Source organism: Oenanthe melanoleuca, chromosome 4 (assembly GCF_029582105.1).
Source record: "Oenanthe melanoleuca isolate GR-GAL-2019-014 chromosome 4, OMel1.0, whole genome shotgun sequence".
Classification (NCBI taxonomy): domain Eukaryota; kingdom Metazoa; phylum Chordata; class Aves; order Passeriformes; family Muscicapidae; genus Oenanthe; species Oenanthe melanoleuca.
The window spans coordinates 67056933-67074687 of NC_079337.1; the positions used below are offsets into that span (position 1 = coordinate 67056933).

General features: G+C 49.4%; 1 protein-coding gene across 5 annotated transcripts in view; it reads right to left on the bottom strand.

Annotated features, from left to right (window-relative positions):
• Positions 1-17755, bottom strand: part of LZTS3 (leucine zipper tumor suppressor family member 3) — a 49183-nt gene that overhangs the window by 8715 nt on the left and 22713 nt on the right. For 2 of the 5 annotated variants that reach the window (XM_056489242.1, XM_056489243.1), the window contains exons 2-3: positions 3461-3949; positions 347-1177 (exon numbers count right to left, since the gene is read on the bottom strand). In XM_056489242.1, coding sequence (XP_056345217.1) covers positions 347-1177; positions 3461-3910 — 1281 coding nt within the window. In that variant the 5' untranslated portion in view covers positions 3911-3949. Of the gene's footprint in view, positions 1-346; positions 1178-3460; positions 3950-10157; positions 10246-13978; positions 14436-17755 lie in introns of those variants that run through there. The other 3 variants (XM_056489245.1, XM_056489241.1, XM_056489244.1) reach the window with 3 other exon arrangements.

Consider the following 17755-nt stretch of genomic DNA (forward strand, 5'->3'; position numbering starts at 1 on the left):
AGAATTTAATTAAAATAGACTTAAGCCCATTTTTGGCAGGCACAAGCACCTGTGTGGAAAGACCTGTGTTCCCTGAAACTGGATTTGAATGTCACGACTTGGAGTGACCAGACTGTAAAGTCAAATTATTAACCAGCAGAGGAGGGTGTGCATAGAAAGTTGTGCTTATTTTAGCTTAATTAAAGTCAACAGGCCGGGTACTCAGACAAGTGAGGTGACAAGCCTGGAGGTCACCAAGCCATGGCTGTTATCTGTGGGCTCCACTTAGGAGATGTGGGAGGTACTTTGGGTCACCAGACCCCACGATGGAAGCCTCACTCAAGGTCTGTTACGACAACGCTCTTACCTCCCACTTGGTCTCTTCAATCTTTGGGAGAAACTCAGCCTGCTCCTTCTTGAAAGCCACAAATTTCTTCTCCAGCTCCTCTCGTTGCTGGAGGAGCTGTCCCATGTCGTCCTGGAGTTTTTTTTTCTCCTGCTGGAGCTTGAAGATTTGGAGCTGCAGAGCCTGCTGAGCCCGCTGCGCCTTTTTGGAGACCTGCTGCAACTTGTTGGCATAGTTCTGCCTCAGGTCCTCCATTTCCCTCTCCCAAATCTTCTGCTTCTCCTCGAACACCTGGAAGATGGCCGCCTCGCTCTTGTCCAAGTTCCTCCTCATCTGCAGCACCTCCTGCTCCTTCTCCCACAGCCTGTCCTCCAGGTCCTGGATGATGTCGTCGGTGGAGGGTGAGTGGAAAGGCATCGTTTCGTTGAGATGGTTCAGCCTGCTGAAGGACGAGGTGCTCTTGCTCGAGGACCGCCCGCTGTCTGAGGTAGATATCCCGTTGTATCCCACGATGTTCTTCTCCACGTAGGTGGTCCCGATGCGGTTGATGTGGCTGGTGGAGGCGCTCATGGGGCCCACGTGCTGGCTGTAGCCCGTGCCGTAGGTGGGCAGGCTCGTCAGCGAGTTACGGCCCGAATCCGAGAGCCCCCCGCCCTGGTTTGTAGTCCTGTTAAGGCTGCTCTTGTCGAGCCCGCCCTTGGGCGCGGACGGGCTATTGCTGTTGGCGTGGTTCAAGCTCTTCCTGTTCTCTGCCATCCCGTTGCTCTGCGGCGGGCAGAGGTTCTGCATGGAATGGAAGTTTTTAGGAACTACTGGTTTAAAGGCTGAGGGTCTAACTAAGGGCTCATTGCTCTGCAAAAAGGAAAAAAGGAGCACGTATCAAACACAGCAGGAGGCTCGGTAACAACACACAAAAAGAGACACATTGGCACAGGGCAGCTTGAGCTGCCTCCTTATCCCACCTCCTTACACCCTGCACCATTTGGGGTTGCACATGAGGGACCTGTGGTCACTGCAAGGGCAACACATTGCCTTCCCATCCCCCAGCTGAAAGGAAACCATGTTGAATCACCCCAAACCTGCGTGATTTTTCCCTAGAATACTTGGGTTCTCTTAGTGCTTTTCACAAGCAGGGCTGCCCCTTTCTTACCAGACCTGACCAAAATAATTCTAATTTTTGCTGATTATATTTCTAGCCTTGAGGTTGCATTGCCTTTTTTGCTGAAAGCTGAATCGAACCCATGGATTAGCAGCTGTTTTGCCTCAGGATGATCACATCTCCCTCCTTTCCTCCTGTGCCTGTGGGGACCTTGTGTCCTGCTTGTCCTCAGACAGGAGCAGGTGGAAGCTGTGACAGCAGTGACACCAGGCAAGGAACATAGTGGAGCTGCTCTTCATTTGATATTTGTGTTTTCTGTGGGACAACAGACCACAGCTATAAGGGATTTAGAAAGTATCTTAAAGCCTTGCACATTCTTCACCCTATCAATGTACCTTTAGAAACAAAATTTTCCTCAGAATGGGATTGAGTCTCCCCTACTGCAGGTTGGATTTTAGGTGAAAATTAAATTGGAGGAAGCAAAGGTATTTTGGAAATGCCTTTTAGGAGAAACAGAAGAAACCCCAACTGAATAGGTTGGAAGTTGGAGACCAAGCGTGAGACTGAGATGGACTGCAGGGGTTGTAGGATTAACAACCCAGGAGAGAAGGCCACCAAATGCTGCAGAAATAATACTGGACACAAATTATGGAAGTCACTGGAGCAGAGCAGCAGGCTACATAAAACACTGCTGGCTCTGGAGCTCTGTTCTCCAGGCCTGGATTTTGCTCCCTGAAGCCAATGTGAGCCATGAGGACTGGGCTGGGCTGGGAGATAATGTTTACAGGGGTAGTTCCCAAGCCTTTTCTCTCACAAGGGGCACAGGACTGCAAACAGATGCTCGTGGCTGCTTTCAAGCAACAGCTTTAGGTGGCAGTGGGTGGTTGGAAACTGCCTATAAAAGGCACAAAACACATGAAACAAGTGTGGGACTCAGGTGCTGGACCTGCTGAAACAGGAGCCAGCTCCAGCTCCCTCCCCATCCTTCAGGGAGATAGGCACAGCATCTCAGGGAAGTTGGAACAGCCAGTGACTTAAATACAGGCTTAAATAAGCTGTGTGTGGAAGACTTGTGGTCATGCTCTTGGGTTCCTCAAGAACTAACAAGCCCTCTGAAAACATAAGAATTATACCATCTCGACATCAAAATGTACAAAATAAAAGTGAGACCATCAAGACTGCACCGTTGCCCTCAAAATGTACAAAATAAAAGCGAGACCATCAAAACTGCACCGTTACCCTCAAAATGTACAAAATAAAAGCGAGACCATCAAGACTGCACCGTTGCCCTCAAAATGTACAAAATAAAAGCGAGACCATCAAGACTGCACTGTTGCCCTCAAAATGTATAAAATAAAAGCGAGACCATCAAGACTGCACCGTTGCCCTCAAAATGTATAAAATAAAAGCGAGACCATCAAGACTGCACCGTTGCCCTCAAAATGTACAAAATAAAAGCGAGACCATCAAAACTGCACCGTTGCCCTCAAAATGTACAAAATAAAAGCGAGACCATCAAAACTGCACCGTTACCCTCAAAATGTACAAAATAAAAGCGAGACCATCAAGACTGCACCGTTGCCCTCAAAATGTACAAAATAAAAGCGAGACCATCAAGACTGCACCGTTGCCCTCAAAATGTATAAAATAAAAGCGAGACCATCAAGACTGCACCGTTGCCCTCAAAATGTACAAAATAAAAGCGAGACCATCAAAACTGCACTGTTGCCCTCAAAATGTACAAAATAAAAGGGAGACCATCAAGACTGCACTGTTGCCCTCAAAATGTACAAAATAAAAGGGAGACCATCAAAACTGCACCGTTGCCCTCAAAATGTACAAAATAAAAGCGAGACCATCAAGACTGCACCGTTGCCCTCAAAATGTATAAAATAAAAGCGAGACCATCAAGACTGCACCGTTGCCCTCAAAATGTACAAACTAAAAACGAGACCATTGCACTGTTGCCCAAGACCTCCAGGTCTGTGCATCCAGAGAAGCGCCACGGCCACCCAGCTGCTCCAGGAGGTTCTCACCTGGTCTAGCTTGCCAGAAATCGGCAAAATCTTTGGTGGGTTACTGGGCTCGCGGTACTGGGGAGGCGGCGGCAGGTTCTTCTCGTTGTTGGCGGTCACGTTCCCGCAGATATCCACCTTCACCTTCTCGCCCTTGCGCAGGTCGCCGTTGATGTAGAGGGAGTTGGAGACTTTCTCCGACTTGTAGGTCTTCTCCTCGCCGGAGTAGCGGGTGGGGGCGTCCCGCGCCGAGTAGCCGTTGCGGGGCCCCTCCGGCTGCCGGCCGCCGCTCTGCGTGCGCGTGCCCACGCTCTTCATGGCGAACTCCTGCTCGTTGGCCACGCCGCTGCCCACGCTGCCCATGGCGCCCTTGGGGATGGTCTGGGAGTAGCGGGGGGCGAAGCCGGGGAGGGTCTGCGGGCTGGGGTAGCTCGGGTCACTGAGGACGGGCAGCGTCTCTAGCGTGGCCATGGCAGCGTCGGGGTGAGGTGGAGGCACAGCTCAGGGGCACTGCGACAAGGAGGGGAAAGGGTTGTTAAAGAGATGCTGTCAGGTTCTTTGGACCTCCAGTGCTCTGCAGGCACCAGACTCCCGAGCTCTTAGGCTCCTGCTTCGTAATCTTCTAAATAAGCAAAGCAGCTTGTAGTTAAAAAGGTTGTTTGTTACAAAGCACATCAGTCTCAACAGGCAAGCAGACAAGCAATGGCAAATGCAGTGGCAATGGCAAAGCAAAAAAACTGGCAAAGAGCAAATGGCTAAAAGCCTGTGGCTAAAAGTCGAATGGCTAAAAGCAACAACTGTCCCCAATACATAGTCTTATCTAGGACTTTTCCAACAAGCTAAGATGCAAACTCAGACCACCACTCCTTAACCTACAGAATTCTAGTTTCTTAGCACACCAGGTTACGTATAGACTACACATACAATCTATCTTGTTTTACCTAAAGAAATGTGAGCAATATTCTTACTATAACTCTGTTATGTCTAAACACTGTCTACAACTGTGGGCCTGGAGCCTCTACTGAAGATATCAGTGTGTTTCAACCTTCACTAGAACACTCACTGCTACTGTGGCATTTGAAACCTTTCATTTACTAAAAGCATTAGAACTTACCCTAAAACTACTGACTTACTTCTACTTAAATGTCTACTTTATGTGTGAGTGACTTAATATACTTCAATCCATCCAAAGGCTTTAATTCAGTCCCTGCACTCTGATTTCTCTCTGAAGAATTCAGAGAGACCCCTGACTCACTGACTCCAACAAGATGCCTTTTTGTTTGCAGATTGAAATCATGTCCCAGTGATGGGGTTCTCCTCTTCTGTGGGATCCCCAAATCCCTTGGAGGAGCAGCATTCCCCAAATCCCACCCACTGTCATCAAAAAGAACTCCTAACCATCTCAATCCAAGGGTTGTGGTTCCCAGGGCAGTGAGTTGCATGGATTTTAGTAGGCACAGCTCTATGGCATCCCTGAGACACAACCATATGCTGTTCCCAGCTTGAATTATTTCTGTCACTTTTCTCAATTTGAACAAATCTGTGTTCCCATGGGGATGGAAGGTCTCCATCCCTGGTCCTGGTTCATACAAGTGCTGCCTCCTCACATCCCTTGGGGAAAACACCACAGGGTTTAAACAACACAATTTCCATCACTGTCCTGGGATTGTTGCTCGCCTGAACTCGAGTTTTTAGAAAGATGCTTTTATAGAGGTGTCATCCTAAATTTTCTTTTAAATCTTTATTCTCCTTCTCCATTTAATTCTTACTTAGGCTGTGCCTTGGGTTGACCAAAACTAGGCCATGGGACATGGATAACATGCAAATAATGGTTTCAAAAGTTGTCTTTCTCAAGGGTTGTCCTGGGATCAATTATCCTTGGGACCAATTCTCACACGTCTAGATGCTCTTCATCAGCTTTTACACAACGGTGTAAAATTCTGTTCAAGGAACTAAAAGACCCCCAACAACTTTTTTTTTTTTTTGTTGCCTCATTGAATATCAGAGAATTTGAACCTGGACAAGCCCAAACTCTCATTACCTGAAGGAAGGGAGAAGGTGCATTGCAAATTTTGGGTGACTGAACCAAACCTGGAGGAGCAGGGTCAGTAGCCAGCTGACCATTGTCCACCCAGCCCTACTGAGTTCACTGACTCAGCCCCATGGACCAGAATAGATGCTTTTCTTTTGTTTAGGCACCCTCAGTTCCAGGTTTCCCCATCCTGCCAGTGTGGGGACTAAAGCAGGACTTAAGGGCAGCAGCAGGTGCAGGTTTCCCTGTGGATGGGATAAAAATAGTGATGCTCTTTGAAAAAAGGTTCAGGGATGGCAGAGGTCAGGCAGGACCAGCAGGAAGAGGAGATGGAGAAAATCCCCATTTCAGTGGGGTTTTCCCTCTGCTTGGGGTAGGGATGTTCATTCAGTCCTCCCTGAGTGAAGCAGAACTGGGTTTATTTCCCTGGAGAGCAAGCTGAGGTCTGGAGCTCAGCTCCCATGTGCTGTCTCACAGGGCCTTGCTATTTGCACTAATAATGGAATGGAAAAAGAATTAAAAAGGTTAAAGCAGGGTCTGTGCTGCTCAGCTTTGCTTTTATTAAACTGCATTTCTGCAGTTTAATTTCTGGAGGCTTCTCCTCCCCCATTTCCCAGCATCCTGCCCTGTCCAAAGTACAGCCTGAGTGGCAGATGTGACAACTGCTGTGCCAGAGGGAGAGGACACAGAGCTGCTGAGGTGGGATTTAAGGTCCCTTCCAACCCAACCCATTCTGGGATTTTATGATCAAAGAGCATTAAGAGAACACTCTGTGGTCCCTGCTGAGGACACCCTGCAGTCTGCACCTCTGTCCCCAGCTGATGATCTCATGTCATTCCCTGATGAAAGTCTAAAGACCAGGCAGTAAAGGAGGATCACATGAGCACATGTGGGGATCCAAACCACGAGTGTTTATTGGTCACAGGTGATTGATGAAACCTCTGCCAGCAGCAAGAAGTGGCAGGGTTTGGTCACATATGCAGCATGTGATGTTTGGACACGTGCTCTGAGCAGCACTCAGAGGCTCATGACCCTGTCACACCCTAAAGACACCTCCCAAGGAACATCAGCACTGAGAGTTCATGAGTGCACAAGGGCCAGGGGTTCATCCAGGTGCTTGCTGAGCCCCTGGAGACTTGGAAGTGATGAGGAAGGATGGAGAACACCCACCTGAAGCCACACTCAACTACAGTGCCTTTGGATTTTATGAGTCAAGGAAAAACTTTTTGTCCTCCTAATTTAGCAATAACCTGCTTTTCAGTGACTTTGGGAATCTTTATAGGTTGTGACTTCTTTTTATGGGACACCAGGCACCACAGGAGGGCTGTGCTGGAAGGTCTCAGCTCCAGACAAGGAAGTGGCATTGTCTCCTTGCAGCCAGCAAAGGAGAAATCCAGGTTACTTTTCCCTCACTGGGTAAGTTTCACAGTGACATTTGCACATTTACATTGACTCTCTGAGGGCAGGATGAAGTCACTGGAAAGTTTGATCCTTCCAAAAGGGAAAAAAAAAAAAAAAAAAGGGCCAACACAACAACAAGCATTTTCTTTTAACTGGGAATCATCCAAGAAAATATTCTGAAAGAAACCTCCTTGTTCCTAGCTTATGTTTACTGCAAACCCAGGATCTGATCAACAGAGCATACAGACAAGTGTTACAAATACGTTATTAAGGAGATTCCAGAAGTGCCAACAGAGCCCTGACAGTACAGCTCTGTTTGCCAAAAAGGGCCTTTTTAACCTGAGAACAACAACCCCTGGGTTTGTTTCTGGCCAGCTCCAGTTCCCAGTCAGGTTTTACACTGGCTGTTCCTCAGCCCAGCTGTGAAATCAATTTTTGAGCACAGGAATAACACTGCCACACTCCAGCACAGAGCAGGAGAGTCTTTTTTTCTCCTGCCAGGTTTGGGGGAATATGTGACTAAAAACTTTGCCAGGACATTTCTTCTTCTTAAATCTCATCATCTCTGGGGCAGGAGGGAATGGCTTCAACCTGCCAGAGGGCAGGGATGGATGGGATATTGGGAAGGAATTGTTCCCTGTGAGGATGGTGAGCCCTGGCACAGGGTGCCCAGAGAAGCTGTGGCTGCCCCTGGATCCCTGGAAATGTCCCAGGCCAGGCTGGACAGGGTTTGGAGCAACCTGGGACAGTGGGAGGTGTCCCTGCCCATGGCAGGGGTGGCACTGGATGATCTTTAAGGTCCTTTCCAAACCAAACTATTCCATGATTCCATGGGAACATGAACTAAAAGGGTGCTGAGCCTGTCCATGAGCACAGGGAGGCTGAGGGAAGCCAAGTGGTTTGTCTTTACCAGCATTTCATTCCCAAATCCATCCTTTAGAAGGAAAGAAGAGTCACCCTTGAGCATGGTTGGGTGACCCTCTCTGACCAGGGACACTGGGAATCCACACACTCACATTGCAGCACCATCCCATCCCATCCCATCCCATCCCATCCCATCCCATCCCATCCCATCCCCTCTTGGCCCTTCCTGCAGCAGCCTTGCCTCACAGACAGCAATATTTTGGTGCCTGATGCAGCAAATCTGGGGTGAAATGTCCTCTTCCCCAGCTGTGACAGGCAAACTCTGCATGCCCACCTCTCACCAAAGGTTTCCCACCGTGCCTGCAGCTCCAGGACACTCCTGGATGTTATTGTAAATACAGTAATTTGTAAAACAACTGTGTCTTCACTCTACCCAAACCATTCAGTGGGTGTCTTCCAGTTAAAAAGAAGAAAAATTGCTCTGAGATAAGCAGCTGAATGGTTAACTAAGACTAAATTATGGAGGCCTGGCTCTGTTTCTGCCTGAGGAGGTTAATTGTTAACACTCTCCTAACAAAGGGAGACAGACATACCTCGGGCACTGTGCCAAGGGAGAAGGGAATCAATCACCAAATCGTGGTTCTTGGGCAGGGAGAGCTCCAGCAAGGAGCCCCAGAGCAGGGCAGAGCCCTGGCACACACACCATCCCAGGCAGCAAAGGTAGCTGAAGGTCAAAAACTCCCCCCTTGCCAACTGTGGTGACAGGTGTGCCCCTGACCTTCATTAGTCAGGTTTGTTTGGGCTTTAATGAGTGAGCAATTACTGACACCATAAAGCTGTGCTCTGCTCTGTTGTTTTTATGGGGGTAGGGCCCACACCTGCCCTGTGTTTACAGCTCTGCCAGTTTGTTGGCAGCACTGCCAAGGGGTTGGTTTGGCTGGAGGAGAAAAAAGTCAGAGTGTCCTGGGGTGGTGGAACAGGTTAGAAAAGGTGGGAAAAGAATGGCTGTGATAATTTCAGCTTTGTCCAGGAAGATATGTGGAGTGGGAAGGGAAGGACAGGAATGGGTTAGCAGGAAGACACAGACCCTGTAGGGAGCAAAACCACCTGTGTCCAGTGAGGCACTGACAAAAAACCATCACTGAAACCCAAGACTTGCAGTTGCACGTGTAGAATCATCGAATTACAGAATAATTCAGGTTGGAAAAATCCTCCAAAACCATGGGGTCCAACTATCAAATCTACCACATGTCCCCAAGTGTCACATCCATGGCTGTTAAATCCCTCCAGGGATGGGATTCCAGCACTGCCCTGGGCAGCTGTGCCAGGGCTGGAGACCCTTTCCATGAAGAAATTTTCCCTAATATCCAGTCTAAACCTCTCCTGTTAAGAGGCTGTTCCCTCTTGTCCTCTTAGTTTCAGGTGCAGGTTCCAGTTACATCCCTCTTCCCTTCCAAAACCTTTTCTTGTCCATCACATCCTCCAAAAAGGCCACTCAGCTGCTCTGCCTCCTGTGTGTCACAAGCCATCCTTTGCCACCTCCTTATGGCCCTGCAGGACCCAAACTGACCCAATCCTCCTCCACTGGGGTTGATTCAAGAGGCAGGGACACCACAGCTCCCCTCCCAGTGGCTCCAGTGCCCCAGCACCTCCTGCTCTCCTGCACCCTTCTCAAGTTGCTCAGTCTGAAGAGGGGAACAGAATGAACAGAATGAGCTTTTCTTGTCCCTCACAGGCATTTTTTCCAGCCCTCAAGTAACTCTTGTGGCTCTTTTCTGCACCTCCTCCTACTCCTTCCCCCCATCCTGCCTTGGTGGCTGCCAGGTTTTCCTCCACCACTGGAACACGGCACGAACACACTTGAACCTGTCTGCAAAAACAAGCAGATCTCAACCGCAGGCTTTTTCCACAACCAGGAGCCAAATGAAGTCAGAATAACAACTCCTGCTCCTTCCCCAGGACACAGACCTCTCTAATCCCATTCTTCCCTGCACTGCAGATCTTTTTCTCCCCATTCAGAGCTAAAAAGCAAACTCAGGAAGGCAGGTTGGAGGGTCAAGTCGTGGCAAATTCTGGCAGCCACCCTCAGACACCTCTTGGGCTGTGGGGCTGTTGTGTATCTGCACATTTTCCATCCTTCTGTGCAAAGGATTTATTACTGGATTTATTTTTGAACACAATCCTGAGCAACATGCCCCTAGGGCACCCTGCTGGAGCAGGGAGGTGGGACTTGCACTGCCCAGCATGGGAGTCCTGCCTAGGAACATCCAGTCTGGGAATGTGGGGACCATCCTGTCCCTGTGTGACCTCCCCACTTTCCTGTCCCAGCAGCTGAGAGCACTGAGGGGTCTGCACAGGGACCTGCAGCATCCTCTGCACAACTGGGCCCAGTTCAGAGCCCTCAGCCCTCCCAGTACAAACCATTTCTGAGACAGGAGGACCACTCTTTGCTTTTCTCTCCTGAAAACGTGGCAGCAGCAGGAGGGGGTGGCAGGATTAGGGGCAGGCAGGCTTTGGGGGCTGCCCTTCCTCGTGCTGCTGTGGGAAATAAAAGTGAGCCAGCTTAGAAACATTTCCTTTTCCTTTCTGCCTGCTAATGAGATAATTACAGCCTTTTGTATTCTGGGAAACTACTTTCTCATTATGGGGGCTGCATCAGCTATTTACATAATAAGCCTGAAACAAAGGGGATGAGATGAAAAGACCCAGGCGGGCTCCTGGAGCTCTTGTTGGGCTGCCAGGGGACAGCCTGCAGGATGGGAGATTCCTGCCTCCCCAGACTCCTCTGGGCTGGATTCAGGATGTGCCCAGCATGGGATGCTCCTCACTCTCAGCTCTGAGGGTGCCCAGGGTCCTCAGAACCAGCTCTTCCTTAATTTGGCAATTCCTGGTGCCAGAGGATTTGGAATCCAGACCCACATCAGGGAGATGTCAGGGTTTGTGGGGCTCACAGTGGCACCTGGGGACGAGTCCCAGCACCAGGGGATGTTTGGTACCAAACTGGCCTGTCCCCTGTCCCATCTGCCATGTCCCAGTTTCCTCCAGATGTGGCCAAGGAACATTCTGGGTACCAAGCTGTCCCATCCCATATCCCATATCCCATATCCCATATCCCATATCCCATATCCCATATCCCATATCCCATATCCCTGTTCTTTGTTTCACTTTCTGACCAAAATGGGTACCAACCTGTCCCAGCCCACTTCCCTGTCCCCAAGTTGTCCAAGGGATGCATTGGTTACAAACCTGTCCCATCCCATTTCCATTTCCCATTTCCCATTCCCATTTCCATTCCCATTTCCCATTCCTATTTTCATTTCCCATTTCCATTCCCCATTTCCATTCCTATTTCCCATTTCCATTCCCATTTCCCATTCCCATTCCCCATTTCCATTCCCATTTCCCATTCCCATTCCCATTTCCATTCCCCATTTCCATTTCCATTCCTATTTCCCATCCCCATCCCCATTTCCCATTCCCATTCCACATTTCCTATTTCCCATTCCCATTTCCATTTCCCCATCCCCCCAGCTGTCCCATCCCACAGTGCCCTGTCCCCCAGCTGGCCCAGGAACTTTCTGTGTCCCAAACTGTCCCTGCCAGCCTGGCCACCTCCCTTCCCCAATAAAGGCCCCATTGTTCTGCCCACAGAGCCTGAACAGTGCAGCCTGCTCCACCTTCCCTGGCCAATCCCCAGCTCTGCTATCAGTTTTCCTCCCCCAGCTGGTCGCTGTGTTTAAGGGACACAGTCCACTGCCACCCTGTCCCCATCCCTCAGGACGTGGCAGGAGGGGAATGGTGGCAAACCACAGCCACAGTCTGCACTCTGGAGCACATGGCCTTGGCTCTGTGCCCTCCTGCTTGTCCCTCCTTCCCTCTCAGCTCCCTGAGGGTGTTCCTGGAATGGACACCCTGCCACAGCTTCCTGGAAAACTTGTACTGACAGTAAAATAATCAGTAAATCAATCTGGGCATGGCTATTGCTCATCCTCAACAAGCTGCTCCACCTGTCCCAAGCCCACCTCCTCCATCCCAGCTCCTCATCTCTGGGTGTTCCCAGTTTTAATCCACAGGATTTTTTGGATCCAAAAAAGCAGGCAGAGTGGAGTTAAAAGCCAAGCACCTTGCAGGCCACACCAGTCTTGAGCTGTTCCAGTAAGAGAAAAAATCAAAATTATTCTGGAGGTTGCAGCAAGGTGGGTAAAGCCCCAGAAAAACCTCAGCAGGAGACGTGGAGATGTGACAAGGGACATTTGTACAGTCCCAGGGAGGCTTTTTTATCTCATCCTTGGAGGTTTTCCAGCCCTGAATGGATCAGGCAGGGTCCACCAGCAGCAAGATGGCCTGGAGAGCTCCAGGGCTCCTTTCCAGCAGGAATTATCCTACTGTGGAGTTTTTTGTAAGCCACACTGGATATCCACCAACATTCCCCTGGCCAAAATCCTCATCCTCAGGGGGATTTTTCTCCCTTTTCCCATCTGCTCTCAGAGCCCTGGGTTTGGATCCAGGCTGGCATCCTCCAGATGCACCTGAGGGCAGATAGGAAGGATTTTCCTTCTCTGTCCCCTCATCCCAAGGGGCAGCAGGACAGGATGGTTCCAAGCTCAGCCCAAGCTGCCATCCCAAATCCCATCAGGAAGGGCTCACCTGTCACCCTTGTGACTGCCCCCAGCAGATCCTCAGGGCCAGCTGTGTCATTGTCCCCAGTGAGTCTGCCCAGAAAAGCACCAGCTGTGGTGGCACAGGGAAAACTCCCTGGATTCCCCCAGTGCAGGGAAAGGGCAGCTTGATGGAGCAGCCTCAGTGCTGGCTGTGGCAGTCTGGGGTCATCCCTGCCTCAGTTTCCCTTTGTTAAGGAGCTGCCAGTGGGATCCAGGGTGGATTTCCCCACCCTGAACAATCCATTTCCATGCACCCCATCTCTGCTCTGTCCCCCTGGTGCAAACACAGCCCAGCAGGTACCTCCCATCCCTAAAAAGAACCTGGAAAGGGTCCCACCAGCTCAGCCCTGCACTAACCCACTGAAAATCCTTTGGAAATGTGGCTGGAGATAGCTGAGCCTGTGGGACTCCCAGCACAGGGGATGTGGGGAAGCTCCTGGTCACCACTGGAAGTGTCCCAGCACGGAGCTACATCCCTTGCCTGGCTCCCCTGAGCATCCTCACACATCCCACATCCCAAATCTCAGGGATCCCAACGTGATCTCCATCTCCATGGCCCCAAATGCCAGGAGGACACCCCCCCTCTTTGTCACCAGATCTCCCCCCTGCATTATTTATACCCCTGCTCTGGGGGGATGTTTTGGAGGAAAGCTGATCCTGCCCTTTGGGGTGAGTTATCACCCCCAGAGCAGTTCCACGGAGCTGATCCTGCCCTTTGGGGTGAGTTATCACCCCCAGAGCAGTTCCACGGAGCTGATCCTGCCCTTTGGGGTGACCCAGCACCCCCAGAGTGATTCCAAGGATCTGATCCTGCCCTTTGGGGTGAGCCAGCACCCCCAGAGTGATTCCAAGGATCTGATCCTGCCCTTTGGGGTGACCCATCACCCCCAGAGTGATTCCAAGGATCTGATCCTGCCCTTTGGGATGATCCATCACCCCCAGAGCAGTTCCACGGAGCTGATCCTGCCCTTTGGGGTGACCCATCACCCCCAGAGTGATTCCAAGGATCTGATCCTGCCCTTTGGGGTGACCCATCACCCCCAGAGTGATTCCAAGGATCTGATCCTGCCATGCCCAAATTTTTGCCCAAAGCTCTGTCCCCGCAGGAAGGACAATAAGGACCAGCTGCCACCGGCCGTGATTTATCATTAACTCGCCCCCAGGAATTTTTTGGGCGCGGATCCAGCCCGGGAAGTGCTCGCTCCTCCCCGGACACCCCGTTTGGAGCGAGTCCTTGTCCCCACCGCGCTGCCAAACCCGAGCGATGCCCTAAAACCCGCTGGGGTGCAAGGGGAGGATCCAGGGGGGGTTTTTTAGAAGGGAAAATCGCAGCTTTCCCCACCCTGATCCACCCAGCTCCGCGCACCCCATCTCTGCTCCGAGCCCCGCTGCTAGCGCAGCCCGATGTCCTTCCCCCACCCAAAAAAAAAAAAAAATCACCTGCAAAAGATCCCAGCAGCTCAGCCCTGCACTAATCCACCGAAAACTCTTCTCTCCCCTGCCCGGCCCCAAACAAAGACACCCAGCGAGAGGGGGAAGGAGAGGAGAGCAAAGATCCCCCCCAAAAAAACCGGGATTTACCTGGGCAGCCCAGGGGTGCATCCCGCAGCTCCCCATCCTCCGCCGAGCGCCAAATTCATTGTTTCCCTGCTCGGTGTCCCGGGAAAAAGTCCAAAAAAATACCTGAGCAGAGCAACCTGCTGCTGGGCTGGGGCCAAGGGCTGCCCTTCGCTCGGTGGGATTGGCCACAGAGCCCGCAGGAGCTTTAACTCTTTGTGCTTCGTTTTCCTCAAAGGGGAATTTGGGGCTGATGGTTTGTTTTAGATTAAATGGGAACTTTGGGGTCAGACGCTGTTTTTCCCTGAAATAAGGATTTGGAGTTTGCCTTTTTCTGTTTTCAGATGGGGATTTTGGGGTTTGGTGGCTTGTTTCTGCACAAATGGGGTTTGGGGGTTTGCTCAAATGGGGATTTATGGGTTTGGAAGGTTTTGGGGTTTGCTCAAATAGGGGTTTGTGGATTTGGAAGGTTTTGGGGGTTTGCTCAAATAGGGGCTTGTGGATTTAGGGGTTTGCTCAAATAGGGATTTGTGGATTTGGAAGGTTTTTGGGGTTTGCTCAGATTGGGATTTATGAGTTTGAAAGGTTCTGGGGTTTGCTCAAATGGGGATTTATGGGTTTGAAAGGTTTTGGGGTTTGCTCAAATAGGGATTTGTGGATTTGGAAGGTTTTGGGGTTTGCTCAAATAGGGGTTTGTGGGTTTGGAAGGTTTTGGGGTTTGCTCAAATAGAGATTTGTGGATTTTGAAGATTTTTGGGGTTTGCTCAAATAGGGATTTATGGGTTTGAAAGGTTTTGGGGTTTGCTCAAATAGGGGTTTGTGGATTTAGGGGTTTGCTCAAATAGGGATTTGTGGATTTGGAAGGTTTTTGGGGTTTGCTCAGATTGGGATTTATGAGTTTGAAAGGTTCTGGGGTTTGCTCAAATGGGGATTTATGGGTTTGAAAGGTTTTGGGGTTTGCTCAAATAGGGATTTGTGGATTTGGAAGGTTTTGGGGTTTGCTCAAATAGGGGTTTGTGGATTTAGAAGGTTTTTGGGGTTTGCTCAAATAGGGGTTTGTGGGTTTGGAAGGTTTTGGGGTTTGCTCAAATAGAGATTTGTGGATTTTGAAGATTTTTGGGGTTTGCTCAAATAGGGATTTATGGGTTTGAAAGGTTTTGGGGTTTGCTCAAATAGGGGTTTGTGGATTTAGGGGTTTGCTCAAATAGGGATTTGTGGATTTGGAAGGTTTTTGGGGTTTGCTCAGATTGGGATTTATGAGTTTGAAAGGTTCTGGGGTTTGCTCAAATGGGGATTTATGGGTTTGAAAGGTTTTGGGGTTTGCTCAAATAGGGATTTGTGGATTTGGAAGGTTTTGGGGTTTGCTCAAATAGGGGTTTGTGGATTTAGAAGGTTTTTGGGGTTTGCTCAAATAGGGGTTTGTGGGTTTGGAAGGTTTTGGGGTTTGCTCAAATAGAGATTTGTGGATTTTGAAGGTTTTTGGGATTTGCTCAAATAGGGATTTATGGGTGTGAAAGGTTTTGGGGTTTGCTCAAATAGGGATTTATGGGTGTGAAAGGTTTTGGGGTTTGCTCAAATAGGGATTTATGGGTTTGAAAGATTTTGGGGTTTGCTTAAATAGGGATTTGTGGATTTGGGGGTTTGCTCAAATAGGGATTTGTGGGTTTGGAAGATTTTGGGGTTTGCTCAAATAGAGATTTGGGGTTCAGAGGCTTGTTTTATCTCAAACAGGGAATTTGGGGTCAGATCGTTTGTTTTTCTTCAAATGGGAATTTTGGGGTCTGACAGCTTGGTTTTGCACGGAGAAAGTTTTGAGGGTTTGACAGCTTGTTTTATTTACTCAACTGGAATTTTGGGATCTGACTGTTGGGGTCTTCTGTTTTAATACTTTGTTTTGTTTTGTTTTGTTTTGTTTTGTTTTGTTTTCTCAAATAAGGAATTTCAGACTCTCAGAACTTGTTTTTCCTCAAATAAGGAATCTGAGATTCAATTTGCCCAAACAGGGATTTTAGGATCAGACAGCTAGGGTTTGGGCTCTTTGTCAGATAGGGAATTTTGGATTATGATAGCTTGATTTTGCTCAAATAGTGATTTTGGCATCAGGTAACTTACTTTGACTAACGATGGATTTTGGGGTCTGGCATCTGGGTTTTCCTCAAATTGGAATTTGGAGTCTGACTGCATGTTTTGTTGTTTGTTTGTTTGTGTTCCAAAAGGGGATTTTAGGGTCTGGGGGCTTGTTTTGGTACAAATGGGTCTCTAACAGCTGGGCTGTTTTCAAATGGAATTTTGGGGTCTGACAAATTTGGCTTGTTTTTTTTTTTTTTTTTTTTTTTTTTTTCTTCAAGTTGGGATTGCTCAAAACAGCTCATTTTCACTCAAATAGTTTTTTTTTTGATCTTTCTATCAGGGGATCCTTCTCAACTTTCCCATCCTCCTGGGGATGCTTCCCAGCTGAAATGAAAGGCTGTGAAGAACTCTCAAAGAAGGGAAGAAGAGGGATGGATGGGATCCACAGAATCCCAGAATGGTGTGGAAGGGACCTTAAACCTCATCTCATGTGAGCAGGGACACCTTCCACTATCCCAGGCTGCTCCAAACTCCATCCACCTGGCCAAAAGCTGGACCTGGATGCTGCCCTCCTTCCTCCCCATGGCTCAGAGCAGAGCCCTGCTGACTCAGGATGGCCCAGAGCTCCTTTTCCCACTTTCCCAGCTGCCAGCACCGTGGCAGGAGAACAATCAGGCTTCCCATTGGGAATCCAGCCTCAGCACTTACTCTGGATTATTTGCAGTCGTGGAGGGAGGGAAATAAAGCCACACAAAGCCACCCCTAATTTAGACACATTTGCTCAAGTGAATTTTCTGTTGGCAGGATGTCTGGGGATCAAAGGAGTCGCTGGTGTTGGTGGGCAAATAACAGCAAGAGCAGTAAAACAGCAATAAAGCCAAAATAATCAGATATGGGTTAATGTGCACTTAAACCAGGGCAAAATGCACTGCTGGGGTGCATGGGGAAGGTGTAAATTGTACCAAAATGCATTCCTGTGGAGATTCAAGCTCTTAATTTTGCCCTTAAGCTCCAGAAGCAGAGAATTCAGACAAACAGGCTGGTTTTGGGATTTGTGCAGCTTGGAAGTAGCCAGGCAGACAGAGAGCCCTTTCCACCCCTGGCACTGCTCTGGCAATAAGCAGGGCAGGCTCAGGAGCTCTGCTGGGATCTGGATCCTTCCCAGCAGTGGGATTTGGGGAGGTGTCCCAGCCCAGGAGCAGCAGCAGCCCCAGATCTCACAGGAGACAGCGATTTCCTGGCACTGCAGCTGGTGGAGGCTGTGCTCGAGCTCCCTTTGGGAGCTGAGTTATGTCTTAGTGCTTCCCACAGATGAATAAATCATGGGAGAGAGGCTTTGGAGAAGGCTGGGAAACCAGGATAACCCATGCTGCAGGTGGGGAGTAAACTTTTGAACCCCCAACTCCTCTTTCCAACCCAGGGCTCGAGTGGCTGAGCCAGGAACCTGTCTGCCCACCCAGCTCACCTCCAGCAGAGCCCCTCCATCACCTCTGAGAGCAGCAGAGACAGCAATCCTGCTGGAGACACCCATCTTTGAAAGAAAACAATCTGCCAGCAGCTTCTGCTGCTGCCTTAGTGCTTGGTGATGTGTTCCAAGTTTTCCTGTTCAGCTGTGTGGAACATAATCAAATACCAACAAATTAAAAGCTAATTCTTGCCTGTAATATTCATGCTCACTATCATCACTACCAAGCAGATAAGCCAGGCCTTACCAGGTGTAAGTTAAATAAT